The sequence below is a fragment of the Brassica napus genome, chromosome C1 (genome assembly GCF_020379485.1).
Source record: "Brassica napus cultivar Da-Ae chromosome C1, Da-Ae, whole genome shotgun sequence".
NCBI classification, from domain to species: domain Eukaryota; kingdom Viridiplantae; phylum Streptophyta; class Magnoliopsida; order Brassicales; family Brassicaceae; genus Brassica; species Brassica napus.
In genome coordinates, this window is record NC_063444.1 from 12,797,000 (window position 1) to 12,813,077 (window position 16,078).

The following is a 16,078-nucleotide window of genomic DNA, read 5'->3' on the forward strand; positions in this document are numbered from 1 at the left end:
GACAAGGGTAAATATTATCTACTTTTAAAGATGCGTCTTTTTTCTAAGACGTGACATGTAATTTGTGTCTGAACATAATTAGAAGAATTTAACTGTTTTTTTTTTGTAGGATTTCATTCACCTAATAACATTATTTACATTTACAGGCTTTTTTTTTTCTTTTCTAGGCATGATTGCTAAATGTCTTTTAGTCGAAATAATTAAGAGGTATGATTGCTAATGCTGATGCATTAAATATGGATTTTTCAAGTTTTTATTATTTTAGAAAGATATTATGAAAATTGTAAATTTTCATTAGTGGTAATGCTTTTTTATTATGTAAGTAACTAATCTTTACAGAAAATAGCCAAAATAACTTGATATATCTAATTTATTGTCTAATTATATTTGTAATTTCCATCATTAAATAAAAACTAAAATAACACGACAAACATATAATATGGTTAAAGTTGTTAATATAATATTCATCTTATCATATTAACATAATTTTATATGTATCATTATTATTTTCTTTGTAATAAATGAACATAATTTTGCAAAAAATAAATCATGTTAAATGATTTAGAAAGAATGATAGAAAGGATTAATACAAACTTATGAAATCTCTACCAATTTTAAAAAGTCATGATAAAATTTTATAAGTCAAGATATATATTTTTTCACAATCCACGTAACTTTTAAATCTATCAATTTTTTACGATCTACAAATTTTACACAAATTCATCTCCCGGATACCCCGAGATTCTAGTGAAACTTACTAATGATCTTTTGATTTTGTGTTCTATCTAAAGTTCATTCAACCTTTGCGATTGTATGAGATCGAGAGTTCAACTTCATCCTCGACATAAATCAAAAGAGAAAGACAAAATGATAGAACCAGAAATTTGTATCTAATATTCCTTGAAGACTTGTAGTGTTTTGATCTAAATAAGCAAATGGTTTTTGGACAAAGGTAGTAAAAGTTAAAAAAAAAAAAAAAAAAAGGTTCTGGCTTTCTGATTGGGCCTGTTGTATGTCATAGTATGGCCCATAGTAACAAGAAGCAAAAGAATCCAAGATGGAAGGTAAATTTGGGGTTTAGTTGCTGATCTCAATTAGATGGGGTTGAAGATATGCTTTTTACAGAAGGCCAACTTTCATAAATTTCAAGTATGCTTCTTAAATTTGTTCAAAAGGCAGTTGTTGAAATATGGGATCTTTTCAAATAAACTTCCAAAACTCCCTTTTTCATAATAGCATTGCTAAAAGGAGGAGATATTGGTAAATTTACCACCAAAAAATCAAAATCAATCATAAAAAACTATAAACAGGTGTACTAGGAGTGGTATTAATTATTTCTAAATCTAAAGAGAGTCGTATTTAGTGTGAAAATCTGGGATATAATGTTGACCCCAAAAAAGGTGGAAACCAATCAATAAAAAGAAGTAGTCGCCAAACACGTCTCCTCTCTTCTTGGTCAAAAGTCCTCTCTTTCTGACTTCTCCTCTAGCCGGTGTTGCGGCCGGCGTGGATTCACCCACGAAGGCACCACGCTTCAGCCATTTCAAATAAAAAGGTCTCTCCTTTTTTTTCTTCTCAAAGTAAAAAGACATTCCTATTGAATTAAAAGCTTTCTTAATTTTTATTAATTTCCATATCTATCTACTCTCTCTTGTGTATTTGTCGTCCTAATTAAATTCTAAAAAATTCAAAAAGAATCATCTACTTTCCTCTCTCTCTACATACAACTCGAGAAATGCAGTGAAATTGATATCGAGGTTTTGGTAAGCAGAGATGGTGGTAAGAAAAGTAGGAAAGTATGAGTTAGGTAGAACAATCGGGGAAGGCACCTTCGCCAAAGTCAAGTTCGCTCAGAACACTGAGACCGGCGAGAGCGTCGCCATGAAGATCGTGGATCGCAACACCATCCTCAAACGCAAGATGGTTGATCAGGTTCCCTCTCTCTCTCTCTCTCTCTCTCTCTTCTGTCTGAGATTTGATTATGTCTCTTGAGATTTTTAATTTGTAATTATCAGATTAAGAGGGAGATCTCGATCATGAAACTTGTTCGCCATCCTTGCGTTGTTCGTCTCTACGAGGTTAAAGTTTTGTTCTTTTCCTCTAAAGTTTATATCTTTGCTTCTTCATATGGAAGTTTGATTGATTCTTTGATGTTTTAGGTTCTAGCGAGCCGTACTAAGATTTACATCATCTTGGAGTATATTACTGGTGGTGAACTGTTTGATAAGATTGTGAGTTACCTTGCCTCTCAACTCAAGGTGAATGATCTCTGGAAGAAGACGTTGTTTCTCACTTTGTTTTATGTTGCAGGTTCGTAATGGACGTCTTAGTGAAGCTGAAGCTAGGAAGTACTTTCATCAGCTTATTGATGGTGTTGATTACTGTCATAGTAAAGGGGTTTACCACAGAGATCTTAAGGTTGTTTCTTTTTTTTTTGCCGACTATCAACAATCTTTTCAAACGAAATCTGATTGTTTCTGCTGTCAATTGCAGCCGGAGAATCTTCTGCTGGATTCTCAAGGAAATCTCAAGATATCTGATTTTGGGCTCAGTGCATTACCAGAGCAAGTAATGGCTGTTCTCAGTTTATTGTTTTTGCTTTCAAGTTGAATTATTGTCAACTAATTATCTTACTTTGATCTGAAGGGAGTTACCATCCTAAAGACAACTTGTGGGACTCCAAACTACGTTGCTCCTGAGGTAAATCAAATGTCACAATGTTTCCGTGAAACTTAGTTATGTTTTTATATTGTAGCTCATATGGTCTTCTCTGTTTTGGGATAGGTTCTGAGTCATAAGGGTTACAATGGTGCGGTGGCAGATGTATGGTCCTGTGGGGTCATCCTTTATGTTCTTATGGCAGGATATCTTCCCTTTGATGAAATGGATCTCCCTACTTTATACAGTAAGGCATGGGCTCTACTATTGCTGCTCTGCGAATATTAATACTTCCTCTTGTAAAGTGTCTTGTCATGATCGAATTATTTGTTCACTTCACTGTGACAAACCTTATCAAGATCTTTCTCTGTAAATCTTACGTGTTGTGTGCTTGTTAGTGACCTCTGTACTATCTTTCTAATAAGGTTTCCTTTTCTTTCCACATTTTGCTTGCAGATCGACAATGCTGACTTCTCTTGCCCCTCATATTTTGCCTTGGGAGCAAAGGCCTTGATCCGTAGAATTTTGGATCCAAATCCTGAAACTGTAAGTTTTTGATTCCAGAGCTTCTGTGTGTGTTTTTGAGATGTATTAGATATCTAGATTACTCTACAATAGTTGACCAATGATTTCATTCGTATCTACACTCGAATATAATCTTTCCATCACTATCCTGGATTGTTTGGAAGGTCTATACAGTATGGATAACTTTCCAATTCAAAGCCTTGCGTCACATAGTTCTCAAGTGAAGTTGTTTACAGTTTAACTTTTCATCTCAAGATTCAAACTCTGACAAATGTAGCCTTGCTCTCTTCTATTTGCAGCGAATTACAATTGCTGAAATCAGGAAAGATGAATGGTTCGCAAAGGATTACACTCCTGTACAAGTTATTGATTACGAACATGTAAACCTGGATGATGTATATGCTGCTTTTGATGATCCGGAGGTAGGGTTTTCTCGGCACAGTTCTTTGTCCCCCCCATTTGTTTTGCTGGCTGGCATGTGTATATAGTAAAGCATGTGTTTTAATGGTCTATGTGACACAATACGTTTTCACTTCAGGAACGAAAAGAAGCACAGGTTGGAACAGGCGACACGGGTCCACTGACTCTAAATGCATTTGACCTTATTATTCTGTCTCAAGGCCTGAACCTTGCAACTCTTTTTGACCGTGGAAAGGTGACAATGCTCTGGGGATTACCCGCTGTGTGCATTCCTCTTCCTTGTTCAGTCGTTATTTATCATTTCACTATGTTTTACAATGACTGCGTTAAAATATTTCAAGTGTATTGATAGGAATCCATGAAGCATCAGACAAGGTTCATCTCACACAAGCCAGCAAACGTGGTTCTTTCAAGCATGGAAGTTGTGTCGCAGTCCATGGGCTTCAAGACTCACATTCGCAACTACAAAGTAAGAAAGTAGAGTAAGAGTTTATTAAGCATTCTCATCTGTTGCATTTGCTTCATCAAGCACTTAACTGATGTTAACCTTATTTCACTTTTCAGATGAGAGTAGAAGGATTATCTGCAAATAAGTCGTCTCACTTCTCCGTCATTCTAGAAGTAAACTTCTCTAACACTTTACCTACTCAGCTACTCTTACGTCACTCAAAACCAATCCTTGTTTTTTTTTTTTTGAACTTTGGTCTCTGCATGTCTGACTAATCATTTTGAAACCTGAAGGTCTTTAAAGTTGCACCAACATTTCTCATGGTAGACATCCAAAATGCAGCAGGAGATGCAGAAGAATACCTCAAGGTTAGTTAGTAGCAGAAAAATGAAAACCATTAGGGTCACCTTGAGCTTTGTGCGACTCATTTTCATAGTGGTAAAAAACCAAGTTTGTTAATGTTTTGCAGTTCTACAAGACGTTTTGTGGCAAGCTTGATGACATCATCTGGAAGCCGCCAGATGCATCCGTGAGAAATCGAGTCACCAAGACCAAGAGTAAGAGACGTTGAATCCATGTCTTATGTAAAGCAGAGCTCTGTGTGTGTGTGTGTGTTTTAACTGCTTTAGTCTGAATGAATATGTACAAGCTTGTTGATTTGGGTTTAATTTATAAATACGTATAAAGATTGTGCATTGTTTGACAAAACTTCCGACAGTTTCTCCTGATTTACGTTTGCTTCTTGGCTCTGTGATAAGAACTGTAGTGTATATTGATGTTTAACCGCCCAGCCACTCCTCTTAGACTCTACAGATCAGAGCTCTAAGCCTATCTTGTATCTCCAATTGAGTCTTTTTATAGTCAAGGTCCAAGTACAATGATCTATTATTTGTTTATTTTAACTTGTAACAAACTCCCGCCATTTACTCTCTAATATCTTATTGCTTTCTTCCTTCAACTCTTCTTGTATAAACCCTCCATGGCCTATCACTCTGCTTCTTATTTACTAGGAGTACAAAACTATGCACACATCAAAGTAGGTAAGTGAAAGCTTATTTACTTCTTGTTCTTCTTATTCTACTTGTTCAATACTTTTTTTGATGAAAACGTTCAAGAAATCAGCCCAACGGAAAGCTAATCGCAAATTAATAATCTATCATAGTTTATTTCTATTCCACAACCACTATTGTGTAAAGCTATAGTGAACTATCACTGTTTTATGATGAAATATTACTGTGTTTTAGCTAACTATATACCAATGTTCAAGAACTTGCTAAGCTTTCCTTGTACGCTCGGATTGGACCTAGCGTATGATGAGAAAATCGGAGATTAGTTTTAGGGCATTTATATACATTTAGGGGTTATATATTAAATATTAAATATGTTAAACCATACTAATGTTGTGGTCTAGTGGTTTGTCCATCTCCAAATATCGCATAGGACACGGGTTCAAAGGTAACCACAACCTTTTTTGATTTTTTTTTTGGAACTAGGTTTAATTAAACCTGAAATGACAAAAATACTCTCTTCTTCAACTTCCATAGTTCCATACCTGCGATTTTACCGCCACTTTTTCACCTTTTTTTTTTTTTTACGATTTCATGATGTTTTTGGTTGATAATTGTCGATATGAACATATATTAAGCATATCTATGATATAATAGGTGATTCTGGGCTTACAACCTACAAAACAATCGTTTTAAAGAAAAAAATCCGAGGAACATGCCGAATCAGTGCAAATCGCCACGGTTTGCCGTCGGCTCAAAAGACAATATCATGGACATATAGTAGTCATTGTGCACTATATCTTTATCTTTTTTTACTCCGGAAAATGTGGCGGATGATACTACTGAAACCGAGAAAGATGTTGCAGTGTCTCTAAGCTGTTTTTCTGCTATAGCAAACTGTTCTTGTGTTACAGTGAAACATTACCGTGTTATAGTGAACTGTTCAATCATGTATCTCAAATAAGTAATAACCATTATTTATGTATTTTTCCTAGGCGGCTGTAAATTAAACCTACATTATATAGAAACGAGAGAATATTTCACCTTTTGTTAAACCCTAAATCTCAATCTTTGTCATCTTCAGCAGTACAATACCACAAATCCACAATATATCAATAACAAATGAATTCTCAGCGCGCCTACACACTCGCTTCCCCACATAATTAGGTTCGATGACTACATTAAAAGCCTAACTGCCCCTAAGATTTAAAGGCTATAAACTATTTAACAAACAGTTTGATAAAATGTTGTTTTAAAATTTTTAGTAACTCTCTTAATCCAATGGTTTGACCAGGAATTTATTAACATTAATTACAAGAAAATGTTTGAGTTCCAAATTCTAAATAATATTAATGTAAAAAGATTACTAGACATTTTTTTAGTATGGTGTAAGTAAAACCTTTTACGACTGATCTTTAGAAAACAATCCATGATGGTGATAAAAACGGTCATATGTAAATCCTCGTAATACACGTAGAATTATCGATTGAAAATCACATTTGTTATATTTCTTGTATTAAAAACAATTTGAAAAGTTGACAAAAATAAAAACAATTTAAAATTATATTTATGCATATTGATTATCTAACACTATTAAAAGAAGAATATGAAGCCTTCTAAGCATGTCCATGTCAGATGGAAAAATCAGCCACTAATATTGCAGCAATCATCCATGTCATTTTGATTAATCTTGATTTGGGCTTAGTGTTTTATTTTAACTTTTTCTTCGTGTTGTTATCGGGGCTCTTACCAGTTTTTGGGCCATGACATATTATTTTTCTACGATTCCACGGTTACCGTCGCTTTGCTAACTCTACCTGGCTACACCTCCTTCCTGTAACGTTTCTGAAACACATTGATACCTCTTCATAAACCTTATCATTTATGGCCTCTAGACCACCAGTAAATTTTATTTAAGTATCCTTCATCTCTTCTTTGTAATCAACTATTCTCTGTACATGACTTGTGACAATTTCTTTACGAAATACCAAGAAAGACAAAGCGACAACAATAAACCAAATCTGGGTATTTTCTCATTATTATAGATTTTTTCTTCTGTTCAGTTTCTGAAGGTTTTGAATTTTATCTTAGATGTTATTGAGAACATTTCTAACTACTGTATGCTTAGATAAGCACTGGAAATCGAACAAGAAGAAATTTAGGACTCCAGAATTGCATGAAACCATCTGTACGTTTTCTACGGAATTTGATTTTTCAAAGCTTTCATCTTTTAATGACCTGTAGTGAATCGTATCTTTAGTTTGGCGTTTTATACGGGATTTTATTTTTCTAAGTTTTCATCTTCTAATGATAGTAACATTGCTCAAATTCTCAACAGAATTGAGAGCTTACAGACGAGACCCTAAGTTGTTATGTTACTTTTCCTGCATTTACTGAAGTTTATTAAGAATTGGATATGCCTGTCAAGTCTAAGTTGGTCATCAGTTGTGCTTTTTATGTAGGCTCTTTTCTTGCTATCAACTTTAAGTCAAGCTGGTGTATTGGCTCTTTTCAGTCACTTTGCAAGCAAAATCTGGTACACGTTCTGCAACACGACACATTGAGAGCAAATATAAGAAACATGTAGCTTTGTGTTAGACATTGAGAGATGGGTAAAATGTTTTTTCAAAAACTTTTTCTCATATCAAGACATGACAGTTCCGATAGGTTCTGGAGCAGAACGAGATTGTTTGAGAAGTGAGGTGCTAATTAACTGGGCTAAAGACAAAGCAATTGTGTATGTTGGAGCTTAAATTTTCAAGAACAAGAGCTTGCAGAGTTTTTATATTGATGGGAACCGGTTCCGGAGCGTTGGTCAAGAGGATTTCCTTAGCCCGATTTGAAACCATCAGTGTAGACGTACTTTTGTCATATGGCTTCTATGTTTCTGGGAAGAGAACAAAAAGTTGTTCCGAGACATCATCATTGTAAGGAAGGGGATGTACAGAGAAAATTTAAGGAAAAACAATCGAGGACATCCTACTACAAGCAGATGAGAAAGTTATGGGTTCAGTCTGAACACAACATAGCTACCATTTCCCTGCAACACTCACATACATGTTTCAACATTTTTTTGTTTTTACTAATTTCAAATAAACAAAATTTCTTCAGCTTCGTATTGAATAACAAATAGTATTAGACTATTAGTTTACTTCGCAACAAATTACAGACCAAAATTTTGAGACGAAGTGATCTTCAAAATATTTGTATGAACAACATAAATAATACATGTAATAGATTTTTTTTTTTTTGAATATATGAATCTTCAGTCATAAATACACTTGAGATGAAGACACATAGGAAACACAATATCGTTTAAGCAGACTACAGCTTCCTCTGACTAATCCACGTTCAAAACCTTCCATTCCAAAAGTTTTTTCATGTTTTCCTAAAGGGACCTTTGGTTTTAATTGACATTACTAATTTAACATTTAGACCAACTGATCGAGCTGACAAACCATTGGCTTCCTCCTGATGCCTCCATCGGTTTAACATTGTCATTTCCCTATGGCTAGATCTAGACTTTACTACCTTTCTAAATCCAAATTTGTTATGTCGATCATCATTCAATCAAATATAATTCAGATTGCCATTAAGGTTACTTTTTTTTATCATTAACGTTCCTTATACCAATCATCCCGCTACGAAAAGGAGAAAACTCATCACTATGAGATTGAAATAACTAAAATAGACATTGTAAGGCCAAATGTTTAGCCATAAATTTATTAAGAATCACTTTATATAAGAATAAATCTCAACTATTTTGCAAAATAAATATCCCACGCAAAACAATGACAAACACTTGAACACAAAAACCAATTACTCAACGAACTATGGGTTCTAAACTTAAACGATCAACAACACAAAGATCCTTGAATGCCCGCAGAGATTTTGGAATATATTAGCCGAACATTTCTTCTCCAATTCAAATTGTTCATACAAATCAAATCTACCAGCATTGTTTACTATAAATCAGTTTCAGAAGCGTACAAACTCACTCACATCACATTTAATTCCTCTTCCAAATGACCTCATGCAACACTTCCTGGGGCACAACATTTTAAAAAGGCAAACATCATTATCACACATCAATTCCAAATACAAACCTAATGCACTATCTTAAATTTTTTAAAAACTCAAATAACAAATAAGGTATGATTTTAGAAAACAAATTATAACAATTGTTCAACGTTAAATGTTAACAAATAAATTTACAATATTATCTTAGAAAACAAATTACATTATTATATTCAATCTGAATTAAATTTTAAATGTTTTCTAAAATTAAAATATATTTTAATATGTCGACAAAAAAAAATTTAATATACAGAATTTTATAGTAAACTTACCCGCCCGTAGGGCGGACCAACCCCTAGTTAAAATTTAATAGGTTATAGAACAATGTTTTGCTTGGCTATTCTCGGAATCAGCCTTTTTCAAAAACTGCTGTTCTCAACCAAATAGTATGTAGTTTCTTCTGCAAATCGAGAATCCTTTAAAAACCCACCGTCACGAATCAACCATCCCACATATTTCATAAAAGTCGTTCATGTACTGTTCACTTTAGCGTGAATAACGATATTCGTCGACCATGATATAGGATTGAAATTAAAATGCTATGGGTTTCGACATTTTATTATTCCTTAATGTGAGAATAATATTCTGCATTTATTCACGCAGGCTTGAATCATTTTTTTCTGTCGGCAGGCTTGAATCATTTTATTCCGCAACCCTGATATTAAAATTAAAAGTGATTATTGGGTTTGACATTTTGGTATTCCTTTGATGTGAGAATAATTAACTTTAGCAAAATTGTTTTGACATTCGAATCAATGTTGTAAATAAGGATTTAGAACACTAAGTTTCTGTATATTATTAATGAATAATTGTTTCCTTTATATAGGGGTTATAAGAAAATAAATAGAAATACAATAATAAGAAAGATTACAAATCATAAACATAAACGAATTAGGAAATAGGCAAGTTGTAGCTGCCTCTCTCTCTCTAAGGTTGAGCCGTCTCTCTCTCTAAGTGTATGAGCCGGTTATGGACCGAGCCGGTTATGGACCGGGCCGGTTATGGACATCCACCAATTGATTTATAACACTCCCCCTTGGATGCCATAACAATACATGGATTGTAATACACTTAATGTTGCCTCATTAAAACCTTATCAGGAAAACCCAGTGGGACAAAACCATGATGAAAAAAAAAGAGTACAACACGTACTACTCCCCCTGATGTGAACCTCAGTGGAGGTCCTTCAGCCTACGCATCCCAATCTGATGCATGAGCTTCCTGAACGTGTAGGTAGGAAGTGTCTTGGTGAATAGATCAGCTGAATTGTCACTGGATCGTACTTGGACAACCTGGACCTCACCAGCTTTCTGAAGCTCGTGAGTAAAGAAGAACTTAGGCAATATGTGCTTCGTCCTATCACCTTTTATGTAACCGTCCTTGAGCTGAGCAATGCACGCAGTATTGTCCTCATACATCACAGTTGGCTTTTTGCACTCGGCCATCCCGCAATCAGCTCGGACGTGTTGGGTCATCGACCTCAACCAAACACACTCGCGGCTGGCCTCATGTATGGCCAAGATTTCCGAGTGATTAGATGAAGTGGCCGCGATGGCTTGTTTCATGGAACGCCATGATATGGCCGTACCTCCATGTGTAAAGACATATCTTGTTTGTGATCGAACTTGATGTGGATCTGATAAATAACCAGCATCAGCAAAGCCAACTAAACCATCTTTGTTATGATTAGTATAATATAGACCTAAGTCTTTCATTCCTTGCAGGTAACAAAGAACATGTTTGATCCCGTTCCATTGCCTCTGGGTCGGACAGGAGCTAAACCTAGATAGTAGGTTCATGGCAAAGCTTATATCAGGCCGTGTGTGAGTTGCCAAGTACATTAAAGCTCCTATGGCACTGAAATATGGCATTTCGGGACCTAGGTCATCTTCATTGTCCATCTTGAGACGGAATGGGTCAGTGTCCAGGCCGAGAGACCTAACGACCATGGGACTGGTCAGAGAATGGCAATCGGCCATATTGAATCTCTTGAGTACCTTTTCAGTGTATGTCATCTGATGCACAAGGATCCCATCATTTATGTACTCAAGTTGTAATCTCAAACAAAATTTTGGTTTCCGAGATCTTTCATCTCGAATTCTTTCTTAAGGTATTCAACCGTTTGGGAAATTGTATCCAGAGGTTCCTAGGATATTCAGATCTTATATTTCAATGATTATCAATATTGTTCTCGAGAACTTGCTGTACATTCAGCTCAATACCCTCTAGTACTTTCATTATCCAGTGGACCATATAAATATGCAGTCACTACATCAGTTTGCTGCAAGTCTAATTTTCTCTCTTATATAGCCAGACTTATGAGAATTCTTAAAAGTAGTTGCATCCACCACATGGGAGTATATCTCCCCATAATCTATTAGTGGTCTTTGTGAGAATCTTGTACAACATTAGCTTTATATCTCACGATTTCTATTCGTCACAAGACTCATTTATATCCACGGATTTTAACATCATATGGCGTCTTAATCATATGGCCAAATACGTATTTCTTCTTTAAACTATTTAACCCCACGTTTCCATTCAATCTGTTCTACGAGTGCGCACTCTTATATTGACGTGGGTTCATGATCCTCGCTTATATTCATAAATTCAAGTGCTACCTTGTATCATCTTATGTCGACATTCCTTATAGTGTTCCATTATGTTCCAGACATGATATAATCGATTGAGATTCATTATTATCAGGACCTTTAATACTTTGCAGCTTGGCGTCCCAAGCTACATTGTTTAGTACCTGTACCTTAGAGCCGACCAGCCTTATCTCTATGTCTGGGATGGTTTCCTTGACCTCGGATTTGTTTTATCATTCTATGCACCTTTCTCTTTTGTTTTCGAGGATTATTATCTTTGGAACTTATTGGTCTATCTTGTATAGACTCTGTCGCAACTTGACTGTGTCTCTCTTGGACATCAATTTAGTTGGTGCTTTACAAGCTGGTTTATATATGACTTAGTCATTCTTTTTCGAGTCAGCAAATCTGTCTGGCATTTGATTAGCTAGCTTTGTAAATGTAAAATCTTTGGCCGTCTATTTCATATTCTTTAGTCCGAGGATCTTGCCAAGACAATGATGGTCGATGCCATTCTGTTTCTCTTACCAGCTTATTATTTTCTCCCCTTAATGTTGGATAGTCGGATCCATTAAACTTTGCAATCCGTGTTCTTGGCCACTAAATAGATCACCCATATTTGGCTCAATGTACTTCATTATTTGTGGGAGATTCATATCCAACATATATCCCCATCCTCATCCTCTTCTAAGGATCCATCTTAGACGGCACATATATTTGTGGTGGCTTATCCAAATATCTCAAGATGTTATATGTCTGGCTCATGACCCGTAATAAATTTGAGATGGGAATATCTATGCTCACTTAATGGTCTGATGCATATTAGTTAAGATGCATGTAAATTCGTGTGTCCCCAAGCCTTGGACTGAGAGTTTGGACCTATCGGTAATGGCCAATATAGATTTATAAAAGGATTCAGCCAAGCTATATATAGTATCGACATGTGCGGATTTGTCCTCACTGCCCCCTCATGGACATACTATAATCTTTAAGTGCTTTGGGACATCATGGCCTAATGAGTTTACCTTGTGTTCATGCTACACACGTGAGATTCTATGGGATAACTCTTTTTGCTCTTTCCAATATCAATTTCGCATCATGTTTTGGACCAGGATGGCCAATCCGGTCATACCATAAAGTGTATAATTTTGTGGGTAAACCATTCTGGTTACCATGACTATTGACTCTATCATACTGATCTTGGCATACTTTAGATCAATAGAGAATGCATGTATAGTTTTTTTTTGTTAGACAATCTGAAGTTTCATAATCCATAAGATTGTCCTTCTCATGATTGAAGTCATTTTCATCATCTTGGTAAGTCATATGGGCTTCAGGATTCTTCCCTTTCAGACTCTCTTGATAGAGGTCAACAAGATGCTTGGGAGTCCTACAAGTCTTAGCCCAATGATTGCTCATTCCACATCTATGGCACACGTAATTCTCTGATTTAGTCGAGTGTTGGGGTTTGAAAGAAGATCCACGGCCACGACCATGGCCTCTTCTAAATGAGCCACAGTCCCGTCCATGATCTCGACCATTTACTCCCCCGCGGCCAAAGGATCTTCGACCGCGGCCACGTCCGTTCGATTTGTCTCGACCACGGCCATACTGGCCGTTACCTTGGACGTGATTGGACTCTTTATTGTCCTCTGTAGCGTGTGCATCAGGCAGTGGAGCTGATCCAAGTGGTCTCATCTGACTGTTTCTCATTAGTAATTCATTGTTCTGCTCAGCGAGCAAGAGACAAGAAATAAGATTAGCATAGGTTTTGAAACCTTTCTCTCGGTACCGTTGTTGTAACAGCACATTGCTTGCATGGAAAGTGGAAAAGGTTTTCTCAAGCATATCCTGTTCCGTAATACTTTCACCACACAGTTTCATTTTAGAAACAATCTTAAACAGAGCAGAGTTATATTCGTCCACCGACTTATAGTCTTGGATCCTCAGATTCGTCCAATCAAACCGAACTTTTGGTAAGATCACTGTTCTCTGGTGATCATATCTCGATTTCAATTCAGTCCAAAGATCTAGTGGATTCTCAATGGTTAGATATTGATCCTTGAGACTCTCAGCTAGATGATGACGAATGATCAAGATGGCTCTGTATCGATCATTTTCATTTTCATTATGTTTCTCGGTGATACATTCACCGAGACCCTTGGATTTCAAGATGATCTTAGCATCGAGCGCCCACTGAAGGTAATTTTCTCCAGATAGATTTAGAGCAGCGAAATCAAGGTTGTTGATTTTCGACATTTGAAGTTATAGATTAATATTTTTAGATCTTTTAGGAATAGTTTTTAATGTTTAAACGATTAGGGTTTTATGTTCAAACAATCAAACAAGCCTTCACAGCCAAGATCTATGCCTCACGGCCAATGAGCAAGCTGCACGGCCATGGATGCAAACTAGTTCGTTTTTATGCATTTAGTTTGTCGTGTAATTGCAATCCTAACATGTGTTGTTTCTATCAGTTCATGATGCAATCAAAACAAGCAAACCTATCGACCAAACAAAGATCAAGCCACACGGCTATTTGATTCAATTCAACACCATTCTAGAATAAGTTCTAAGTGTAATTGCAATCAATCAATGTAATTAAGTTATGGTATGAATTAGGCCTGGTACGGATCGGATATCCGGGCAATTTTAAGGTATCCGGATCCGGATCCTTATCCGGCGGATCCATAATTTTATTATCCTTATCCGGATCCGGGGTTCTCGGATATTCGGGTGTCGGATATCCGGGTGTCGGATATCCTTCTAAAAATTGTAATATCCGGCGGATATCCGGATCCGAATTTGGATCCTTAAAATAAATAAAATAATGATAATAATATATATATAAAATATTAAAAATAATTTAAAAATAAAAATTTTATAAAAATGTTTTTTATTATTTCTATGTATAATATTACAAAATTTACATAAAATTTACATATACTGTTATAAAAATAAAAATATACTAAATAAAGTTAGTTTTTTATATATAGATATTACTATTTTTGAAATAGTTATTAATAAAACTTACGGATCCGGAAATTAGGATCAGGAACGCCTTGGGGCTGGATCTGATCAGGTGGACACGAGCTGGAACGGAGTCGCGAACGGATTAGGGTTCGTCGGTATTGTCGTGTTCGGATTAGGGTTCCAAAGCAAAATGGCGCGCACTGTATCTGTGCATGAGGGCGCGTCCGTGGTCAGATCGACAAGCGGTTTACACTGACTGATTCGTCTCGGCAAGGGCTTCGATTTGATATCTTGATCGTTTTCTGGGTCCTCGCGGTTTGGGAGAACAGTCTCTTTGAAGTTCCAAGGCAGGTTCCTTTTTTGTTTTAGGGTTTTAGGGTTTTGTTGATTTGGTTTTAGGCTCAGAGTGTTAGAGACTATCGTGCTGATAACATGTTGTAAACTTAAGGATTTAGAACTGTAAGTTTCTGTATATTATTAATGAATAAGTGTTCCCTTTATATAGGGGTTACAAGAGAGATAAATGGAAATACAATAATAGGAAAGATTATAAATCATAAACATAAACGAATTAGGAAATAGACAAGTTGTAGCCGCCTCTCTCTCCTCTCCAAATCTCGCGGCCGCCTCTCTCTCTCTAGGGTTGGACCGTCTCTCTATCTAAGTGTATGGACCGGTTATGGACTGGACCGATTATGGACATCCACCAATTAATTTATAACAATCAAATATTTCACTAAATAACTCACCAAGTTTTTGCAGGTGCACATCAGATGCCAACCAAAGAAGTGGGAGTACTTTCTATTATTGTTTTGTTGGAAATTTTAAAATCTTTGATATAAATGTTTTTAGATTTGAAGCTATTAACTTCAATTAATTTAGCTTAATGGCCAATCCTCAATATGTTATTCGACCTAGTACGACTACTTTCGAACTCCCAAGAATGAAAAAGTGGTTTAAAACCACTTTTCTAGAAAACACTGGTACATTCTATAATGTATTATTGTGTACCTATAAAAGTTTCTTTATATATATATATATATATATATATATATATATATGTGTATATATATAATTTTGGGTAACTGGATCTATGACAAAATAATCTGTCAAGAGATTAATATTGACGAGTAATTAATCAATCTTGTGTTTTCTGGATAAGATACATGATTTTATATCGTGTGTACACGCAAATGACAATTTAATCTTTCCAATAACCGAATGCAGAACCGATGAATATACGTTTTACTCCAAATTCTTCTATTACCACTATCACCAGACTGCTTGCTTTTAATCTATATATATATATATATATATAAAAAGTTTTCTTCGCTCCTATGCCATCCACATAAGATGCCACGTCAGAAAATTGAAAGCTG

General features: G+C 35.7%; 1 protein-coding gene and 1 long non-coding RNA gene across 5 annotated transcripts; both read left to right on the plus strand.

The window, feature by feature from the left end:
• The first annotated feature begins 1,332 nt into the window (after positions 1-1,332).
• Positions 1,333-4,792, plus strand: LOC106396645 (CBL-interacting serine/threonine-protein kinase 8-like). 3 transcript variants are annotated; one of them, XM_048744137.1, is made up of 15 exons: positions 1,333-1,555; positions 1,772-1,932; positions 2,016-2,078; positions 2,160-2,231; positions 2,311-2,418; positions 2,494-2,568; positions 2,647-2,700; positions 2,785-2,910; positions 3,115-3,204; positions 3,483-3,605; positions 3,722-3,865; positions 3,956-4,072; positions 4,168-4,224; positions 4,345-4,419; positions 4,521-4,792. In XM_048744137.1, exons 2-15 carry the CDS (start codon positions 1,774-1,776, stop codon positions 4,620-4,622), a joined length of 1,365 nt encoding a protein of 454 aa, XP_048600094.1. In that variant the 5' UTR covers positions 1,333-1,555; positions 1,772-1,773; the 3' UTR covers positions 4,623-4,792. The 3 variants fall into 3 exon arrangements, with proteins under 3 accessions (XP_048600094.1, XP_013692554.2, XP_048600093.1); XM_013837100.3 differs by having other exon boundaries at positions 1,546-1,932; positions 3,722-3,838; XM_048744136.1 differs by lacking the exon at positions 1,333-1,555 and having other exon boundaries at positions 1,587-1,932.
• Positions 4,793-6,657: 1,865 nt separating this feature from the next.
• Positions 6,658-8,306, plus strand: LOC125580130. Of its 2 annotated transcripts, none has more exons than XR_007317852.1 (2): positions 6,658-7,083; positions 7,504-8,306. It is a non-coding gene; the product is annotated as an uncharacterized LOC125580130 (long non-coding RNA). The 2 variants fall into 2 exon arrangements; XR_007317851.1 differs by having other exon boundaries at positions 7,521-8,306.
• Positions 8,307-16,078: the final 7,772 nt, after the last annotated feature.

What these genes read in the sequence shown, in the direction of transcription:
- LOC106396645 (XM_048744137.1), top strand. Translation starts at nt 1,774, where the DNA reads ATGGTGGTAAGAAAAGTAGGAAAGTATGAGTTAGGTAGAACAATCGGG. An exon ending in GCGTTGTTCGTCTCTACGAG is followed by an intron (nt 2,079 to 2,159) that starts GTTAAAGTTTTG and finishes TTGATGTTTTAG; the next exon opens with GTTCTAGCGAGCCGTACTAA. An exon ending in TGCTCTGGGGATTACCCGCT is followed by an intron (nt 3,866 to 3,955) that starts GTGTGCATTCCT and finishes GTGTATTGATAG; the next exon opens with GAATCCATGAAGCATCAGAC.